General features: G+C 40.6%; 2 protein-coding genes across 2 annotated transcripts in view; one reads left to right on the top strand and one right to left on the bottom strand.

Moving 5' to 3' along the window:
• LOC127952767 (gastrula zinc finger protein XlCGF8.2DB-like) overlaps positions 1-22643 on the top strand; it is a 270368-nt gene that overhangs the window by 28508 nt on the left and 219217 nt on the right. The window lies entirely within an intron of this gene.
• Positions 16414-22643, bottom strand: part of si:ch73-170d6.2 (uncharacterized) — a 33046-nt gene continuing 26816 nt past the window's right edge. Inside the window, exons 5-6 of the mRNA XM_052551449.1 lie at positions 21937-22512; positions 16414-18838 (exon numbers count right to left, since the gene is read on the bottom strand). Coding sequence (XP_052407409.1) covers positions 17007-18838; positions 21937-22512 — 2408 coding nt within the window. The 3' untranslated portion in view covers positions 16414-17006. The remainder of the gene's footprint in view (positions 18839-21936; positions 22513-22643) is intronic.

The following is a 22643-nucleotide window of genomic DNA, read 5'->3' as shown; positions in this document are numbered from 1 at the left end:
TGACTTCATCCCCACCTACCAGAACCAGACTGAAATTCCTAAGGGGACTTTTTAACCTCTGGTCTCCACAGAACATCTTTTGTCAGAGAATGGAACAGAAACTGTATTTTAATGAACTCAAAAAGACTTATGAATGAATATCAGTCCATTGCTTAACTTCATATAGATTTATATGTAACCCACACATTTGACTATCATGTTTATAATCACTTACAGTGTGTCTTTTAATAACTATTGGATAGCTTAACCTGTTAGCCAGCACCCCCACACTTAAATATTTTTTTATTTGATATAAAAATACATGAAATAAGTCCTGGAGCAATCTAGAAAATGAATTTCTATTTCAAATCTGAATAAGATATCATGGAAAATTAGACTCCTGCAAATATTTTTCTGAGACTATGTCTACACCCCCACCCCCCAAATATAAGAAGATATATTTACCAACAGTATTGAAGGCTTCTACAAACTATTTAGCCAGTAAACATAACACTGCATAGTTTTTTTCAATTATAAAACACTAGACAGAAACTTAGACATCATATAAGTGATTTATTTGAGCACTAGAAAAATACAATAAGAACAATTTGAGTAAGAAAAATAAGAATAATTAAAGCTGCAAGCAGCGATAAATGGGCCCTCGCACCCGGGCTCACCACCACCCGGTGCCCAAAGTATAAATGTACAAATTTTTGTGCCACATTTCCTGCTGCAAACAGGTGGCGCTATGATTACTACTGAATATCGGTATGTTAATCTCTTCAGGCCAGGACTCGGGCAGATCAGACATCTCAAGTTTAAGTTAGTATAAAATAAGTAATTTCCTGTTGCCAGCAAATGGCTCTATACTTATAGTTGAATATTGGCCTTTAGTTATGTTCAGGCCAGGACTCTTATAAAACGTGAAGTTTGGGTCAGACTGGGAATGCTGGTATGCATGAGTTACAACAGCTTCATGTTTCATAGTATTAATAGCATCCTTTAGCATATAGCAAGTGTTGCTAGCATGTTTTAGAATATTTCTAGCATGATTAGCATACAATGGAATATTTTTATGTGTTACAAATAGTGCATAAAAGTGTTAAACATGACACTTCCTGTTGCCAGCAGGTGGCGCTATGACTATAAACGAATACAGGCATGTTGATGTATTTAGGACAGGACCCTTGTCAAACGTGTGAAGTTTGGGGCAGATCGGACATTGCTTGCCTGAGTTACTGCAACTTCCTCTTTCACTGCATTAGTAGCATGCTTTAGCACTTAGTTAACTTCTACTAGCATGTTTTAGTATGGTTCTTGAAAGTTGCCAGCCTATTAAACACTTGTTGATGTTTTTTTTTTCCATAACCGTCTTAAATTTGCCACTTCCTGTTGCCATTAGGTGGCGCTATGACTACGCTAATCGAATATGGGCATGCTGATGTGTTCAGGAAGGACTCTTATCAAACTTGTTAAATTTGGGGGAGATTGGACACTGTATGCCTGAATTACAGTAACTTCCTTATTTACTGCACTATTATGCTGCTTTAGCATTTAGCTAAGTGTTGCTAACATGTTTCAGTGTGTTTCTAGCATGCTGCCAGTGTATTTATCACTTGCTGGCACTTTTTAATATGTTGCTAGGAGTCCATAACAGTTTTACACGACACTTCCTGTTGCCTGTAGATGGCGCTATGGCTATAACCAAATACATGCATGTTGTTGTGAATAGGACAGGACTCTTGTCAAACGTGTGAAGTTTGGGGCAGATTGAACATTGCTTGCCTTAGTTACAGCAACATCCTTTTTTCACTGCCTTAGTAGCATGCTTTAACACTTAGCTAAGTGTAGCTAGCATGTTTTATTATGCTTCTAGAATTCTGCCAGACTATTTAACAATTTTTGACACTTTTTAATTTGTTCCTAGGAGTCCATATCAGTGTTAACCTTGTCACTTCCTGTTACCAGCAGGTGGCGCTATGACTATTACAGAATTTGGTCATAGGTGTTTGTTCAGAACAAAACACATATCACACGTGTGAAGTTTGGGGAAGATCGGACATTGCTTGCCTGAGTTACAGCAGATTCCTTTTTCACTGCATTAGTAACATGCTTTAGCCCTTAGCTAAGTGATGCTAGCATGTTTTAGTATGCTTCTAGAATGTTGCCAGCCTATTAAATACTTATTGTTGCTTTTTATTATTTTGTAAGCAGTCCATAACAGTATTAGACATGCCACTTCCTGTTGCCATTAGGTGGCCCTATGACTAGAATCGAATACGGGCATATTTATGTGTTCAGGGCAGGACTGTCATCAAACTTGTTCAATTTGGGGCAGATTGGACACTGTATGCCCGAATTGCAGTAACTTCCTGATTCACTGCAATAATACGATGCTTTAGCATTTAGCCAAGTGTTGCTAACATGTTTAAGTATGTTTCTAGCATGCTACCAGTGTATTTATCACTTGCTGGCACTTTTTAATATGTTGCTAGGACTCCATAACATTGTTACACATGCTAGGAGTCCATAAGAGTGTTACACATGACACTTCATGTTGCCAGTAGATGGCGCTATGACTATAACGGAGTACGGGCATGTTGATGTGTTCAGTACAGGACTCTCGTCAAATGTCTGAAGTTTGGGGCAGATCGGACGTTGCTAGCCTGAGTTACAGCAACTTCCTTATTCAATGCATTAGTTGCATTCTTTGACACTTAGCTAAATGTTGATAGCATGTTTTATTATATTTCTAGAATTTTGCCAGCCTATTTAACTCTTTTTGAAACATTTTAATTTGTCCTTATGAGTCCATAACAGTGTTACCATTGTCACTTCCTGTTACCAGCAGGTGGCACTATGACTATAACTGAAATTGGTCATGGGTTTTTGTTTGGAACAAAACACCTATCACACGTGTGAAGTTTGGGGAAGATCGGACATTGCTTGCCTTAGTTACAGTAACTTCCTTTTTCATTGACTTAGAAGAATGTTTTAACACTTAGCTAATTGTTGCTAGCATGTTTTATTAAGTTTCTAGCATGTTGCCAGCCTATATAACACTTTTTGACACTTTTTAATTTTTAATTTGAGGAGTAAACAAAAAAAAATGATATATTATTTGTATTATTGAAGATGTCTATTTTTTCTACAATTATGCTTTCAATATTGGGGTCATATTGACCCCAAAGACAAGATTGATGAACAGGAAATGAGGACAGTTTGAGGGTTAAAAGCGTACATTTTGAGGTTGAAATCAGCTTGTTTTTCAGAGAGACTAGAGCACGCAGTAGGGCCTTTTGAGCTTTTTTGAGTGCCTACCTTCAAATGGCCACAACTTTTCCAAATATTATCAGATTTCCATGTGTTACATACACATCGTTGGAAAGCTTGGAGACTACACTTTCAGAATCTGTGAATAACTCAAATGCTCCAGAACCGACTTCTGTCCCTACTTTCCGTGATTGGTCACATATTCATTCATGTTTATAGTTATCCATTTAAATGTTTTTTTTTAAACCTTTTTTTTTTTCATACTAACAATGAATGATTGTGATGACAAATATACATGCAATCTTGTCAGTGATCTTCTCTCTCTTTTAAATGCATCTCCATTTGAAAACAGGTGATGGCGATTTAGCACTAATCACAGAACCAGATTTACTGACTATGTGTGCATGATCATATCGTTAGATATATCGCCAGCCCTACACTCAGCAAGATCCCTGAATTATTTAAAGATGTATATGGCAACATTTCAGTTTGATTTACTTTCTCCGTTGTTCTCTTAGGATCGCCTCCTTTCTCTGTGGATCCTTTTTATTTCGCTCCTTATACTGTCTGGTCCTCTCTTTTGCACTCATCTCTCCCTCAGTTCTTTCTGTTCTATAAAAAAGTTAAGTAGCATTATAAGTAGTACAGTAGCACTGTATTTATGTACTTTATATTTGTTTATAGTTGTTACATCACACATTATAGTTGTTTTAGTAACACTTCAGAACATTTTATGTAGTCTCCAAAAAACGGTAATTAACATTAAAATGTAAGTCATTATTGAATTTAAAATCATCAAAACTAGTCAAAAAATAATGAAAAACTTCATCTATTTGCTTTAATAGCTTCTTAAGGAGGTCTTGTCCTATTGTGTGACATCTCTGTCCTATGGTGTGACAGACCAAAGTGTCACACCAAAGGACATTTGAGTTTTTGTGGCTGTTAATAACAATGCTAATACTAGCTGAATTGTCATTAGCAATTAGCATGATACATTTGCATAATATTACATAGTCATGCTGTTAAAAATACCCCTAAATTTCCTTTTTTAATTCAAATTTGTGTCACACCAAAGGACGAAATAACTACTTCAGTGGTCTGAAAACATAGTTAAATATTTTGAACAATTCTGAGAGAAATACTTACCATGTGGACTGATCATGGCCTTCATAGAGGTCTTCAGTCACATGACCTTGAATGGGGTCTTTAAACTAAATGTAGTTGTCCATGATATTACCAAACTTAATATCAGGTTTTTGCATAACACCAAAGGAAAAGTGATGGCCACTTAGTGAAATAGACACTTGCACAATTATGCCAGGAGTGTCCATTTTTCACCACTATTTTCTTTATTTATAAAAGTTGATATTTATGAAATAATGTTGTCTACCATCACACTATAGGACGATTTTGGCTCAAAGTAGTAAAAAAATTAAAAATAACTTGGCTATTAAAACAAATAATGTACCATTTACAGTTTTCTAAAGGATGAAAATGTGAAAAAAAATTTTTATCTCCTGTGACGGTGAAAAAGCCACGCCACGTCAACTACCTATATGGATTGTATTAAATTTAATTGATTGCTTACATTTTGTACTGTTGTGTGTGATATTCCATATTCCATTTTGTCTCTACTTTTTCAACACTGGAAGCACCTGTCACCAAGACAAATTTCTTATGTGTGCATTGTAAACATTATTGGCAATAAAGCTCATTTTGATGTTGCACAAGAGGCAAAATTAAATAATAAAATTTGAAATTTATTTTTTTGAGTCAATGGTTGCTTTTCAAGACTTTTTTTTTTTTTCATTTTTAGATTTTCATTTTCAGGTTTGTGCCAAAGCAACTTTTTTCAATATAAATGTTGTAGTATAACCAGAAGGAGAGAAGTGATGTGTGATCTGAATTTGGACAAAGTATAGTGTGTTACAGTAAAGTTATCAACTGTTTTTCATAACAAAATCATACAAATTGTGCAAAAGCAACTATTTTCATTATGACAGTTGTAGTAAAACCAACCGCAGACCAGTGATGTGTTAACTGAATTTGATGAATTTACTGTGTGTTACATTAAAATTTGTAACTATTTTTTTCATAATAAAAAATGTGCAAAAGCAGTTACTTTCAAAATGAAGTTGTAGTAGAACCAGCAGGAGAGCAGTGATGTGTGAACTGAAGTTGGTGCAAGTATGTTACAGTAAAGTTATTAACAGATTTGTCTTTATTAAAATTCATAAATAATGTGTAAAACCAATTATTTTCAAAACCAGTGTTGTAGTATAACCAGCAGGAGAGTAGTGATGTGTGAACTGAATTTGGTGACACTACAGTGTGTTACTGTGAAGTTATTGAGTATTTTATTAGAAACCCATTTCGCACTTTCCAGACGGTCCCTTCGGACTTGTCTCTCAGACGCCAGCGCACTGAGATCAACGCATTTTGTACAGAGAGGAGGAAAGCTTGTTTTCAGGCAAACTCCACTTGTAGCTCGTTTACTACATCACTACGAGTGTTAACCTGCACCCCGACGCCCTTGTCCTCAAAGCCTCACCACTCGCATGTGTCAGTGATTATAAATAGATTAAATGAAACAGGACAAATTTAATCTTGACAAACTATGTATCATTATAAAGATCTAAACCTCAAGCATCGACGACAGATCGCTGTTTTTCAATGGAAAGCTTATAAAGACTGTATTTGCTACATTTGTGTAAGCAGTGTACATAAACAAAATAAACAGTGAAAACTCTGTACATACCAGATCCGTCGTAATAACGAGTCATAAACACATCCACAGCTGTAAATCCCGGTTTAATTAGGAAGGTAAAGGGTCCACTGAACGACATCTCATGAAGCACGTTTAGTCCAACGAAGCAATAACGTTGTAATATGGATCATAATTCCTTTGTTTACGTTTCAGTTCTTCAGCGACAGAATTGTTTGCATCCGTTATGGAATAACTCACGGTCGGTGTAACAAGGTTCGACACAGTCTTAGTAGGAAAGAAGAAGACAGGGGTCGGCTTGTTGCTGGGACGCACGTTTATTTTGCATATGAAAATAAATAACGATGCCCTCTTGGCATAATCAGTATAATACTGCACAATCACAGTCAATCACTCAGAATTCACTGATGAGTCTTCCTAGCTCAGTGCGAGGTCCCAGCGTGTCTCTCTCTCTCTCTCTCTCTCTGCGGTGACTCGGCTTATATCTGGTCTCTCCACGCCAATTACGCCAATAAAAAAACACACGTGTTCGTTATTTGCACTTGACCTACTTACGCCTCGCTCTGCTCCCTCGTCTCTCTCCCATTGCAAATTCCGCTAAACCACGCCCCGCTCGCCACATACCCCCACCGCCCGACTCTGGCCGGGGAGCCGTCCGGCCTGCAGCCCCCACCCCCCCCCCCCCCTCCTCCTGGAGAGGAAGTCAGCCACAGCCATCTGTACACCCGGCCTGTGGATCACCTGAAATTTAAAAGGTTGTAAAGCGAGATACCACCGGGTGATCCGGGCGTTGGTACCTTCATGCGGTGGAGTCACTGCGGGGGAGCGTGGTCTGAACAGAGGGTGAACTCCCGCCCCAGGAGGTAATACCGGAGGGTAAGAACAGCCCATCTGTTCGCCAGACACTCTTTTTCTATGGTGCTGTACATTGTCTCTCTCTTAGAGAGCTTCCGACTGATGTACAGCACCGGCCGTTCTTCCCCCTCCACCTCCTGGGACAGGACTGCGCCCAACCCTCTGTTCGACGCGTCTGTCTGCAAGATAAAGGGGAAAAGAAAAGTTAGGAGCATTCAGGAGCGGTCCGCCACACAGAGCAGCCTTTATCTAGGTGAAAGCCTGCTGACACTGCTCCGTCCACTGGACTGTATCTGGTGCCTCCTTTTTAGTTAAATCAGTCAGCGGGCTAGCAGTATCCGAAAAATTAGGTACAAACCTTCTATAATAACCTGTCAGCCCCAGGAACTGTCTAACCTCTTTTTGGTCTTAGGCCTTGGACATGTTGCAACTGCTGCAGTCTTATCAATTTGGGGACGGACCTGTCCATGACCCAAGTGGAAACCCAGATATCTTACTTCCACCCGCCCAATTGCACACTTCTTCAGATTAGCCGTAAGCCCAGCCTTAATCAGCGTCTTCAGGACCACTCGCAAATGCTGCATATGTCGCTGCCAATCCCCACTGTAGATGATGATGTCATCCAGGTAGGCGGCGGCATATGCAGCATGCGGACGGAGGATTTTGTCCTTCAGACGCTGAAAAGTGGCTGGAGCCCCGAATAACCAGAACGGAAGAGTAACAAATTGGTGTAAACCGAACGGCGTGGTGAAAGCTGTTTTTTCTTTGGTCATGGGAGACAAGTGGATCTGCCAATAACCCTTAGTTAAGTCCAGCGTCGAATAAAAGCGAGCAGTGCCTAGTCGATCAAGCAATTCGTCCACCCTGGGCATTGGATATGCGTCGAATTTCGACACAGCATTCACCTTTCTATAATCCACACAGAACCGCACGGAGCCGTCTGTTTTAAGCACTAAGACTATCGGGCTCACCCAGTCACTTTTGGACTCTTCTATTACTCCCATTTCTAGCATTGCCTCTAACTCCCCTTGAACCACCTTTTTTTTATGTTCAGGTAATCTATACGGCCGGCTGCGAACTACCACGCCTGGCTCGGTCTCAACATGGTGCTGAATGAGATCCGTTCGACCAGGCAGGGGCGAGAACACATCAGCAAAATCTGCTTGAATGGACTTTATATCAGTGAGCTGCGAGGGCGAGAGGTGGTCTCCTCCAGGGGCCAGAGCGAGGGATTGGGATTTTGAACTCACTTCTGGAGATCCTCCTCCCCACTCACTACCGTCGCCAGCATCACTGATTCAGCCTCAGACCATTTTTTCAGTAGGTTGAGGTGATATATTTGATGTGCCCTGCCCCTATCCGTTCTAGCTACCTCATGGTTAAGATCCCCAACTCACCGTGTGACCTCAAAGGGTCCTTGCCACTTCGCGAGTAACTTTGAACTAGACATAGGGAGTAATACAAGCACTTTATCTCCTGTTGCAAATTGACGTAGTCTAGCCCCCCTGTTGTACAACCGACTCTGTTTGTCTTTAGCCTGCAACAAATTCTCCATTGACAGCCGCATCAACGTGTGGAGTTTTGTTCTCAGGTCCATGACATATTGAATTTCATTTTTACTACTAGAAGGCCCATCCTCCCGTTTCTTTAAGGGCGTCGAGGACCCCGCGGGGCTGACACCCATAAAGAAGCTCGAAGGGGGAAAACCCCGTGGAGGCTTGCAGGCCCTCCCGTACAGCGAACAAGAGGGGTTCTAGCCACTTATCCCAATTTTTGGCGTCTTCTTGAACGAACTTATGAATCATGGATTTTAATGTGCGATTAAATCGTTTGACCAGTCCGTCTGTTTGTGGGTGATAGACGCTTGTTCGAATCGATCTAATGCCCAATAACTCGTAAAGCTCGCGAATAGTATGTGACATAAACACCTTGCCCTGATCGGTGAGGATCTCCTTTGGGATCCCCACCCGGGAGATTAATTGAAACAGTGCACTCGCCACACTCTTAGCGGAAATAGAGCGGAGAGGCACTGCATCAGGATATCGCGTTGCACAGTCCACCAGAACCAATGGCAAGCGATGACCCCGTGCTGAACGCTCTAATGGCCCGATGAGGTCCATGCCAATTCGTTTGAAGGGGACCTGCATTAATGGTAGGGGGCACAATGGTGCTTTTGGAGTGGACGATGGATTCACCAACTGACATTCACGACAAGCTGTGCACCACCTGCGCACATTCTCGTGAATGCCTGGCCAGAAGAAGCGGGCCATGAAACGGTTTAGTGTAGCCGCTTGCCCTAAATGCCCGGCCATTGGATTACAATGAGCCGCCTGGAAAAGCATTTCCCGACAGTAGTAGTCCTCCACCTCGGGGCTAGCTTCGGCGGAAGCCCTCCACGGGACCTAGGGAGAGGGACAGATTTGGAAAGAGAGAGGGGAGGGGAGGAGAGGAGAGAGAGAGGCAGATGGTAAGGGGTCACCAACCCCTGGACACGCCACCATTTGGTCTTCCGCCAGCTGGATGGCCTGGTTCAGCGACGTCGGGCGGTGGCACTGGACCCACTGCGCCGTCTTCCTCGGCAGCTTGGCCACGAACTGCTCCAGTACCACACGGTAGATCACGTCCTTGACGTCGCTACTGTCGGCCATCAACCACTTGCGGCAGGAGTTCCGGAGCTGCTGTGCCATCACGAAGGGCCGGCGTGACTCTTCCAGGGTCAGAGTCCTGAACTTCTGGCGATGTTGCTCCGGGGTCCGACCGACCTGCTGGAGGATGGCACGCTTGAGGTCCTGGTAGACCAGGAGGTTTTGGACTGGCAGTTGGTGAGCGGCTACCTGCGCTTCTCCGGACAGCAGGGGAATGAGTCGCATGGCCAGTCCACGGGGGGCCACCCTCGAGCCTCTGCCGACTTTTCAAACAGATCCAGTAAGGCCTCCGGATCATCGTGAGGCCCCATCTTGTTGAGCAGCAGAGGAGATGTACTGTCTTTGAACGAGGGGGTGGCCCGGACCTCCCGGTCTATCCAGCTCCGGAACAGCTCGCGGTCTTCATGCTGGGCCCGGAGGAGCGCCTCGAAGCATTTGTCCTGCTCCTCCTTGATCGCCAGCATGTGTTGGTGTTGTTCCTGATGAAGACCGGCGAGCGACTGGATGATGTCCGCAAATGGCGTACCTGACGGAGATTGCATGGCGGCGGCGATCTTCTTCCTTCCCCGGTTTTCGGCACCAGTGTAACAAGGTTCGACAGTCTTAGTAGGAAGGAAGAAGACAGGGGTCGGCTTGTTGCTGGGACACTCATTTATTTTGCATATAAAAATAAATAACGATGCCCTCTTGGCATAATCAGTATAATACTGCACAAACACAGTCAATCACTCAGAATTCACTGATGAGTCTTCCTAGCTCAGCGCGAGGTCCCAGCGTGTCTCTCTCTATCTCTCTCTGCAGTGACTCGGCTTATATCCGGTCTCTCCATGCCAATTACTGCAATCAAACACACGTGTTCGTTATTTGCACTTGACCTACTTACGCCTCGCTCTGCTCCATCTCTCTCTCCACCGTCTCGCTCATCTCCGAACAGCTCTTGATGAGTCGCTCATCTCCAACCATCTGTACAATTGTAGTTACTCTGCTAGTCACTTTCGTGCTCACAAACCGCGTGATATGTCATGCGCTAAAGATGCGGCTCTGAGAGCCGATGCTTTGTAGTGAATCAGAAGAGCTGGCTCTATCAAGTGAAAGCTGGCTCCCAGTTTTTTTCACTTTCGTTGCTTACCTCAAGGCAGAACTTTGTTTTGATTGGTCAGCAATTGCACTGCGTAACAATGTTAATAACGACACTGTCTGTCAGATAGCGGTGAGGAGAGTGTGTGAGTTGGCGTATTTGAAAAACTATGAATGACACCCAAAAGAGAAGCAGCATCTGGCTCCAGTTTAAAGACAAAGGAAACAACAAAGCAGAGTGTATCCACTGAAAGATGAAAATTACATTAAGAGCAGGTTCCACCACAGACCACAGTTAGAGGAGAGAGAGCAAGCTAGCACACCATCTACAGATCCTGGTGTGTAACATCCCAAAAAAACAGCAACTGCAGCAGAATCTACTGGCTTCCCCACACATGCAGGTATAACCTCTCCTACTGCAGCTCAAAGCAAAATAAGCCAGTTTATGCCCAAAGTGATTACCCCATCCAAACAGCACAGCATTGATGAAGAGCTGGCTAAAATTATAGCTTCTGATTTCCAACCCTTTTCCATTGTGGAGGACAGAGGTTTTAAATGTTTTGTCAAAACCTTAAATCCCACACACACTCTACCCAGTAGAAAAACACTGTCCCAAACAACAATACCTAAACTATATGACACAGAACGGGCATTATGGCAAGAAAGGGTGAAACAAGCTCCATCAGTTTGCCTGACAACTGATTGCTGGACCCCCTGAACAACCTGCTCTTTCATAGCTGTCACTTGCCATTTCATTGAAAATTACAAAATGACATCTTGCCTTTTGGGCTGCTTTGAGTTCACAGACAGACACACTGCAGAAAACCTGGCAGAGGAGCTAGTAAGAGTGGCAAGTAGAGGACAAAGTGGTGTGCTGTGTGAGTGACAATGCAGCAAACATCACCAAAGCCATAAAAATTCTGAATTCTGAAATTCACCCATGTCTGGCACATACACTAAACCTCATGATTAGAGATGCCCTAAAGGTGGTCAAACCAACCGTGGATAAGGTGAAGGCTGTTGTGGAGTTTTTCCACAAAAGCACAGTTGCAACACAGAGGCTAAAGTCCACACAGTGCCAGATGGGGACGCCTGAACTGAGTCCCAAACAAGAGTGTGCCACCAGGTGGAACTCAACATTTTATATGTTGAAATTAATTCTTGAAACAAAAGATGCCATAAGTGCAGACAGGTACCTTGAACCATTTTTTTTTCCACTACTACCATTCAGTCACTATTATACATTGCAGAAACAATCCCGTATAATGTGCCACATACTTTAGAAAAAGATTAATTTTATAAGTTGCTGTTTTCTCTCCCTCAGCTATGTCTTGGCCTCAAAAATGCTCCTTCAATGCAAAGGTTTGCAGGGGGTGACAGCCCAACAGACTTTAACCATGCAGAAAGTGAAAGAATTGGTTGCAGCTCTTTGATCAGCCATGGACCGGAAATTTCTGCATATGGAGAACAAACACTGTCCTCTCAGAAACCACATTATTGGATCCTAGGTTTAAAAAAACATGCATTCAATGACAACAGAGCTGTCGATGAGGCACTTCAGAAAATTAGTGCAGCAGCCGCAAAATGCTCTCCTAGCAGCCAGCCAGCTCCGCCATTAGTAATCAGATTTTTGTGAATGCCAATCTTCACTGAGGACATTAATACTGTTTGCTTGAGTTTGGTTCTAGTTCTGTTCTGTGGATTTATTTGCTGTTTTGTTGTTCATTTGTGCAATAAAATGTTTGATTAAAATATTAAACAAAATAATGGTTTTGTGACAAAATAAATGCACAAAATTATGCAATTATATGGATTCTCATAAAAACACTGCACACAAAAGGGTTTTCAACACACAAACCATTAATTTTTGCAAAGCTGTGGTAAAATAAAGGCCTACAAAAAAAATCCTAAATTAAGAACCTTTCATGAGTCGAAAGGGCCAGCTCTTCTTTGGGAGCTGAGCCAAAAGAGCCGGCTCTCTGAAAAGAGCGGACATCCACGTAAGTGAAGCAATCCAACAACACGCACCTGTCAGTCTCTCAAGCACGGTCTTTAAGGGCAACAGTCTCCACCTTCTTTGCCAACCAACCTATGACACTAAGTCACTGATTAGTCCAGATTAGTCCATCAACAGGTGTTAGGAAAAAGAGCATAACCTTACAAATATTTGATCGGTGAGCCAATCGTACAAACATTAAAATGTATATCAAAAATTCATTCATCCCAAATAACTCCCATCACAGGATTCATTTTGAAGTTTGGAATGCAGCATGAAATAGCACGGGATCCCATTCATTGTATTCAGATCAAATTTCTATTGATTGGAAGATTTAAATGACATAACATTTTTTGTATGCTAAGCAAACACAAATCTCATCACTTTTATTTAGAGTTGGAAAGCATAAAAAAAAGCTAATCAATTAATATGTTCCTTTGTGTGTTTCATTTTAAAATATTCTTAAGTGTTTAGATTAAGTTACTAAACCTGATTAATCTAACAAAATACGTTACTGATTACTTTGTAGATTGTATTTTGTAATATGTAGTGCAATACATTTTAAAAGTAACCTTCCCAGCCGTTTATTTTTAACTGATACATGGACTGGAGCAGACAAGTCTTCAATCTTTGGTGAACTATGTCCATTTAATTGTAGCTTCATTAGGATTTATTATTTAGTGTTCGAAGAGGAGGTGGGGCGCCACTGTTTTTTAGGAACCGGTACAAAATACAGACAGTCTTTGCTGAGAACTTTTCTACATTCGAATCACAATGTGTTCTGACAGAATCTCCCACCACTCTGTTGCTGTGTCTCTTGGTTTACAGACCTCCAAAGCCAGATAAAGATTTTATAAAGGAGTTTTCTGACTTCATATCTCATATCATTACATTATATGATCATTTGTTAATTTTGGGTGATTTTAATATTCACGTCTGCTGTCCTGGAAAGCCTATATTCACTGAGCTTACTCATGATTTAGACGCTTGTTTGATAAAGATACACATGTGCTTGGGAATTCTCTTTACTTAAGGTTAAGTCATATGGGTTTCTCATTGACTATTAATACTGAAGATGCTTCCTTCTCAGATCATAAGCCTATTGTTTTCAATGTCATATTATCAAGTTCTATACATGCTGCTAAAAATACAGGTGTTTTTTTTTTCGTTGTATAAATTCTCTCACTGCAAATTACTTTTCTGATTTGTATTAAACGAATGATGTTTCAACGCATTCTTAGCTGCTGCTGAGCCCAGAACATTTCATTTCTCTCTTCTTGTTCAGATATTTTGGACTCTATAGCCCCTCTTAAAAACAAATCCCCCAAATTTTAATCACAACCATGGTAGGATGATATCGCATTTCACTTAGACAGAACTGTCAGAAAGCAGAGAGGAGATGGAAAAAAGATCATCTTATTGTCTTTTTTTAAATATTTAGAAACTCCCTGGTTAAACTTTCAGAAAGCCAAATTCTTCTCTGATATTATCATTTAATATTCTTATACCCCAATAATAATTAGATCAGATCGGTTTCTTCGCTTGAGAAGCGTTCAGCTTTTCCGCCAACAAATCCCGCCATGTAAATAGCGATCCGCCCTGTCACGAGCACATCTCGCTTTTAAGGGAATGGGAGATGACACTCTGATTGGTTTATTGAACGTTACGCCCATTACTCGTTAAGAGAATAGGGACAACCCATTCCAAAAATGCTCCCCTTCGCACGGATCGTTTTTCCATCGTTAAAATAGCAAAAGTGGATTTGGACACGCCCTGAGTGCACATGCGCTTTACACTTCGCATTTGATTGTTAAAATAGGGCCCTGAGTCTCACAGCAGACACACCCCTTCAAACAGAGCATTCAAGCCAGAGCACTGAAACTTTGCTAAAAATGATGAATGATTTGCTACTTGCTGTTGACTGTGGTGAAAATGCAGTTTTGATTTTATTGGATTTAACTGCTGCTGATCACGATATCCTTTTGTCACACCTTGAACACTGGGTAGGTATCAAGGATGCAGGAATATCATGGTGTAAGTCATATCTTAAAACCACGACCATTTCAGTGGCTATCGCCCAGTTTCCCTCAACATCAGTTTCACTCCCTTTTGGGGTTCATCAAGGGTCCATTCTGGGTCCATTAATTTTTAATCTGTACATGCTTTTACTTGGTATTATAATTAGGAAATATAAAATCTCCCTTTCAATTCAACGCTGATGATTATACATAAAATCTAGACATTCTTTGCAGCCTCTTATGGATTGTCTGAAGGACATTAAAATATGGATGGTAAATAATTCCCTCCAGCTAAGTAATGATTAAACTGAGGTGATTATTTTTGGTCCCTCTAAAACCAGAAACTCTATAGTTAGTAACCTAAACAGTCTCACTCCATATTTTAAGTCACAAGCAAAACATTTAGTTGTTTTTTGTTTTACTCTCAGCTTTGCCTTGAAAAGCAAACTAGCTCGTTAAAAAATGTTATTTTCAATAGAGAATAATTTCTAGAGTTAAATCAACACTTTCCTTTCAAGAATTGGAAAAAGTTATTTATGCATTTATCACATCACGACTTGACTACTGTAATTCCTTATATCTAGGTCTTCCCCAATCTTCACTGCTTCATTTGCAGATGGTCCTGAATGCAGCGACCAGATTGTTATCTGGTGCAAAAAAAAAAAAATGTGATCACTCCAATTTTGCCGTTGGTCCTCTGGCTTCCGGTATCCTTTAGAGTTCAATAAAAAAAAAACTGTTAATAGTTGTTAAAGTACAACCCCCATCATACATTTATACATACATCTTATCTCATTTAATTCAGCTCCTAAATACACTCAGACCTGCTAATAAAACTATTGTATACATCCCACAGTCACAACTTAAGTTTAAAGGTGAAAGAGCTTTTGCAGTATCTGCTCCTTGGTTGTGGAAACAGTTGCCACCTGACATTAAGAGCGCTCTTCCATTTCGGTTTTTAAGTATAAACTTTAACCCTGATTGTTAATTTCTGGATTAGAGATTTCTGAGATTTAATTATACTTTATTATTTTATACTTTGCTATATTTTAAGATTGTTTTGTACAACCCTTTGGTCAGTGTAAGCTGAATTTAAATGTGCTCTATAAATTAAATTGACACCAAGACTCAATTTGTCTCGTCTGACCGTTGTTCTGTCTAATCCCGGCCTGTCCCTGCTCTCTTGGCTGCATAGCAGGCTCATAATTGTATCTGTGGTCCGTCATAAGTGTAAATAAACCCTTCAAATTTTGAAGATACATTGTACATTTGAAGATAATTGCGATACATTGTTTTCCTATGGACTGCACTACCTCTCAATACGCCATTTCCAGTTTTGAGATGCGGAAGTAAAATTCTCTCACAAAAATTACTTCAGATGTCTTAATAGCATATTTTAAAGTATAATTCAAAGAAAATCAAGTTTCTGTATTACTTTTCTATACAATGACTCACTGCAGTCTCTAACTTGCAATATGCCCTTTAAGTGTTTCAATACTTAGTTGCACTTTATTTTACAGTATGTGTACTAACATGTACTTATAGTGTACTTACAGTGTATTTATCTAAGAAAGTTCTGGTAATACAGGGTAACTACAATGGGGTAGGGTTAGGTTTAGGGGTAGGTTCAGGGTTAGTACCTAGTTATTACATAGTTATTGTAATTACTATAATAAGTACATAGTATGTACATGAGGAACAGGACTGTAAAATAAAGTGCTACCCAATACTTTAATGCAATTAATACTCTCATTTTTCTGATTGTTAAAATATGATACATTGATAATGATTGAACTTTCCTATAGTGAATGGATACATATGACCAGACACTGTTTTTTTTAATTTATTGTTGTTCAATCTTTATTAAATGAATTTGATAGTCATCATATTGAAAACTAGTGTCTTGATATTTTAAATATTACATTTTAGGTTTATTAAAAAAAAAAATCAAAAACTACAAAGAAGGCCCCAGGATCAGGAAAAGAACAGCACAATATAAAAATCCAAAGAACATTTAAGTACTATTTCTTGGCAGTAAATAGTTTAGATTTAGTAATTTTAAAGTGCAAGTAAAATTACAGCATCCCAAAACAGCACTCTGATACATTCTGAACATCTGTGACATTATAAGTTAAATCAATATGACATAGATCAATCATAGATTTAGAAAACTGGTTGGGTATTGTACATCATGGCAGGTTAGGCGTGGCAATAGAGTGATGCCAGTGGTGCAAGTGTACATGAATGTCACCTGTGTGTCACACCAGTCACAAGTCCCGTAGTGGAGCTCTGGAAGGATAAAACAAGGAATGATTACAGTGAAGGATGTGAGAGGACGAGGCCTGGGAGTTTTGTTTGTGTAGCAGTCGTCTATAAGGGGGTTCCACTTTACTTTAATTTTGTTTTGATTGTTGACATCATTATTAAAGTTTAATTGATCATTCGCTGGTTCCCTCCTTCTTTTTAAAAAATACAAAATTGAACCAGCCTGTTATATCACTGAATGATTTTTTTTTCCCTGCACGCTTGTATTCTTTCCAATGCTGTGGAAGCACTTCTCCTCTGGAAACCTTACTGATGATGTCTGCTTTCTTCCTGACTTCTGATAAAGACTTAATGCGATCTTTAAATCCAGGTTTGGCTTCTTGTTTTTCAGACTCAATCATCAGATCAATGTAGTCAGGGACAGAAAGAGGATTGGGTTTGAGGGCAATTTCCTGCAGCCGCTCCAAGGACTTTTGAGAGTGTTTAATTAGTCCAGCCACAGTATCCTGGACAACATCAAGCTCATTTTCAAGCTCTTCAAAGATCTTTTCTGTTGACATGACCTGTCCATGTGCAGCCTCATATCGCTTTTTTAAATCCTGATAGGTTTCCTTTCTTTTTTGTATGACATAATCCCATCTGTATTTCTGATTGAAGTGCACATTCCAGACACACTTTCCAGGGCAGACATTACACTTTCCGTTTTCCATGGCAGAGCACTTATCTTTATCATTGTCATTTGCATATATGCATTTGTCATGACACGTGAAGTGACAAGTTTGGCAGTTGGTTAAGAAGGAGCTAGATTTGTTTTTTATCTGTTTTGGGACAGTTACTTCAATCTCGTAATCAAAATCCTTGTTTGCAACCATTTCAGCCTTGTGCTGCTCCAGAGCAGCATATGTGTTCCTGATTTCATTCAGTTTTGCCAGACCAGCATTGATCTGGGGCTGGAGACGTTCCACAAGCACTTCTAGCTGTCGTCGCTCTTTTAAGACCTCCTGTGTCAGAAACAAGCTCTTAGTTTGCATCATGTTAAGAGATGTGAAGAACTTTGTCATGCTAGAAAATCCCAGACTCCAGAACATTTGATCAAAGTTCTCCCAAACAGACTCCTTAGCTCCTCCAGATTTATTATTGGTAGCAAACATGGCAGAGTTGTTGAACTTGAAGTGAAGTGGCTCTCCGGACTCATTGGTAGAACAGGGAACCTGAGAGACTTTGATGGCCTCGAGAACTGGAGGTTTCTTCCCATCTGCAAAGGTGACCAGCACAAGGATGTTTTCAGCAATATCCTTCCCAAATATAGAAAGAATGGAGTCGAAGACATATTTCTGTGTGTGTGTCAGTCGAGCGAGTGAAGCCTGTACTACGAAACACACAGCATCAATGTGGTCGATCCCTTCACTGGCAGAGAAGAACTCCTGAATCTGTGCTGTGATTTTCTGGTCATGTGCAATTCCTCTGGTGTCACCAAAGCCTGGTGTGTCCACTATTGTCAGAGAGAATGGGACCCGGAAGCCATCCATGTGATTAATCTGATATGCTGTGATCTGTGATGTTTGACTTTGAGCCTGAGATTTCTGCTTCCCTTCATCTATAAGCACAAACCGGAAGTCGTCTTCCCATTGCACTCCCAAAATGTAGTTGATCATGCTGTTAATTAGAGTGGTTTTTCCTGCACCTGTGGCTCCGATCATCATAATGGTCTTGTTCTCTTTTGGGATGGTTTTCCCAAATGTGCTTCTTCTGCAGAATCCATCACTGTTCTGCCATGTTTCATCCAGGTGGAGTTTAAACATAGGTAGGTTTTCATTGCTTCCATCTTCTATTTTTCTGCTCTGGTTGTCCTTTACAATTTGTGCAACACTGAAGCTCTTTGCATTGCTGAGATCTGTTTCCATGTTTTCGCTGCTTGTTGTTTCTCTTGACATTTTAGGATTCTCATTAACAGCAGACTGACTGTGTCTAATTGCTTTTTCCTGACCTGTTTCCATCTGTGCCGCTGAAAGGAAAAGAAAATAATAGTTTGAACATCCAGATTTCAATAAAGTATAGTTAGTATTCAAACAGTGTAGTGCTGTACTGTACCTAGGCAACATTTAATGTCTTGTGCGAATATCCTAATCTTTAAACATATCATAACGTTTTAAAAATATTATAAAGTCTGAATATTCAGCAGTTGTTGTTTTTTTTGTTTTTTTTTTACAATTTCCAGAAAAGATGCTACAATCATGCCAGAGATTTTCAATGTATGGAAAATCAAAAAATTTAATTTAACCCAAAAGCCAAATTCAAGGAAAAATAAACAGCAACTATCTAACAGCAACATCATATCACTAAAGACTACATTAAACTGGGTTGTCTAAACTGGCTTTAAATAGTTTGAGAGTTGTTTCTGTTTACAGGGAGACCAGAATTCTCATTCCTTCATTTAAGGGGCTTTCACATCAGATAGTTCAGTTCTTTCATGTAACAGTGTTACATGATATCAAGGCTGAGAAAAGGACACAAAGCTGCAGACAACAGGTAAATGCAGTTATCAATGTTTTCCATGCTCATAAAGTAACTATGTTTACATGGCTTTTTAAAAACATTGGCTGCTAGTGTTTCATATGTGTTTGGCCAATCAATATACACTACCATCACTGGTAGTTCCTATTGTGCTGGTTTAGACCTAGGGGTGGGCAATATGGCAGAAATATTATATCAAATATTTTTTTTAATTAAAAAGATTTTATCACAATTCTTTGTCATGATGGTTTTACTATTTTGCAAGTTGTCTGAGCATTACAGCCAAACTAATTTCCCTGTAATAAAGAAAACACCTAAATAACAAAATAAATTAGTAAAGTATCTCAGTAAATTAGAATTAGTGGAAAAGTTCATTTATTTCAGTAATTCAACTCAAATTGTGAAACTTCTGTATTAAATTCAGTGCACACAGACTTTAGTTTAAATCTTTGGTTCTTTTAATTGTGATGATTTTGGATCACATTTAACAAAAACCCACCAGTTCACAATCTCAACAAATAAGAATATGGTGACACGCCAATCAGCTAATCAACTCAAAACACCTGCAAAGGTTTCCTGACTCTTCAAAATGGCTCTCAGTTTGGTTAATTTGGTTACACAATCATGGGGAAGACCGTTGATCTAAAAGTTGTCCAGAAGACAATCATTGACACCCTTCACAAGGAGGATAAGCCACAAACATTCATTGCCAAAGAAGCTGGCTGTTCACAGAGTGCTGTATCCAAGCATGTTAACAGAAAGTTGAGTGGAAGGAAAAAGTGTGGAAGAAAAAGATGCACAACCAACCGAGAGAACCACAGCCTTATGAGGATTGTCAAACAAAATCAATTCAAGACTTTGAGTGAACTTCACAAGGAATGGGCTGAGCTTTGTGAAGATATCCGGAGGAGCAGGGAACGGGGTACTCCTGCAGGCTGCCCAAAACTGGAGGATCCGTCACCGTCCACCGGGTGGCGGAGGGGTGTCGTGTGGTCCGCCGAGGGCCGTCCAGTGCCACAGCCAGGCACCGCGGAGGAGATCACCCAGCTGGTGGAGGGCCGTACAGCAGTGCGTCTGGGAACCAGAATTTTTTTTTTCTCTCCCCTCTCTCGCCTCATCTGTCCTACCTCCAGGTTCCCGCAGGTCCCCGTGAGCAGTCCCCCCCGGAGGGAGGGGGAGGGGGGTGTAGAGCGAAGTCTCAGGAGTACCCCCTGGTCTGCAAGGGGCAATTAGGGTATGTGACGAGTGGGGCGGGGCCGAGGGACGTGGGAACGAGGAGTGAGGCCGGTGGAGTGATTGGAGATGAGCGACACCTGCGCCCCACCACTGGTCTCGAGTCCCACGGAGGAGATGGAAGGATATAAAACTGGAGCGACGACAGTGAAGGACAAGAGAGGACCAGGCCTGGGCTTTTAGTTTATGTTTTGGTTTTTATTTGTGCGCATCAGTCGTCCGTGAGGGGCTGGTGTGCTGTTTTGTGTTTATTTTGTGATTATTAAAGTTTCATTTGATTGTCCGCCGGTTCCCGCCTCCTTCTTCCCGATGATTAGGGAGTTTTTATTATTACACTGACATTACAATGGACATTATCCTTTATTATTAATAGTATGCGGTCCGATTTTTCCCGTTGTGTCTGTCATTGCTATGCAACCATACAGCTTTACAGGGGGTATAGCTTATCTAAATGAGATGTATATGAGCCCTATTGTCATTCCCAGCTGTGAGAACAGGTGAGAACTGCACAATCTTTAGAGGCCATTTTTCCAAATATTATCAGATTACCATGTGTTACATACACATGGTTGGAAAGCTTGGAGACTACACTTTCAGAATCTGTGAATAACTCAAAATGACCCAGAACTGACTTGTGTCCCTATTCTCCGTGATTGGTCACATATTTTAAATCGCTTGAGTTTAGCACACACTGACGGAACGCAATAAACATGTTGTTTATTTTTGGAGTTGGAAGCCTGCTGTTTGGGAATGCAGTCGCGTATGACAGCTCTGGAACAAAATTTAATGAAAAGTTTTACCACTTTGATGTCAGTCTTTGCTCAAGCACTTTAGAATCATCAAAACTGCATTTCAAATGCTGTGTGACAAGATCGGTCCATCCGCTGGTTTGTCGAGTAATGCCGTCCCATCACACAAAACCGCTTTTTTTTTGATGCATGTAATTACATTTATTTTTATAGATTTTTTTTTCCAACTAAATAAAGTGCAAACGTTTTTTATGCACATTTTTAGAATTAATGCACATCTGTGCATTTTAATCCAGCAGGATTTTGTTTGCAATATCCCAAAATGCACTTTAAAATAGGTGGATGGCCAGGTATCAGTTACCATGATTAGTAGATCTGGCATCTGTCAAATCATTTCAAATGTTTTAAACAAAGTAGGAACAAAAGACCCCAGGATTTTTAAATAATAAAGCCAGTGGAAAAGTTTGTCTCAGTTTACTTTTTTCAAAAATCTAGTTTAATATAGAAGTTTACATGGCATGCATACCAGTATGTGGATAACTTGATGCAACAAAATGTTTTATTTACAGATAAGTATGATATTTACTGAAATATCTTGTGAACTCACCTCCTTCTGTGGCGTCTGTAGTGAAGTCCTCACATTTGTTACAATTCAAGTAACATCCATCATTCTCCTGAACTATTTCCTTCACTGTGGCTATAAGGTCGGCAGGAGTGCCGTTTCTCTCCAATCTGCTGTGTCTGTTACAACATTTTTTAATGATTTCCTTTATGACATTATTGACTTCAGTCGGCTCAGCGAGTTCTGGCTCTTGTGTCGTGAGCACCAGGGTGTGCTCAAACACACTGTCAGAGAAACAGCTGAGCAGGATCTCGATGCACGCTTTCTCTTCTCTTGAACACTCGTCAGGTTTGAGGACCAGAATGATCACGTGAGGTCCTGGAGCAGACAGAGACAAACACTCCCTCACTGCCTGTGTGATGTGACGTAGGGACAGATCTGGGTTGAGCAGGAGAGGAGTGTTGATCACAGTCACATGTTTTCCTCGGACTCTGTCACTGTACGGCACTAAATCATCTGAAGGAGATTCACTGTCAAACACTGCTCTTCCTAAGATGAGGTTTCCCACTTGGCTGTTCTCTGACACACTCTTACCCAGAAGAACAATCCTCAAATCACTCACTGAAACACACAACACACATGATGTTACAGTATGTTACATAATCTAATGGGTGCCTGTATAATAATCAGCAAACTGAAGTGACCCTTTAGCTGGCTCAAATATCCTGTATAGTGTCTCTGCGTATCAATAA

The sequence above is a fragment of the Carassius gibelio genome, chromosome B3 (genome assembly GCF_023724105.1).
Source record: "Carassius gibelio isolate Cgi1373 ecotype wild population from Czech Republic chromosome B3, carGib1.2-hapl.c, whole genome shotgun sequence".
Taxonomy (NCBI): domain Eukaryota; kingdom Metazoa; phylum Chordata; class Actinopteri; order Cypriniformes; family Cyprinidae; genus Carassius; species Carassius gibelio.
Note: the sequence above shows the minus strand (reverse complement) of the source record. Positions and strands in the feature narration are given on the sequence as shown.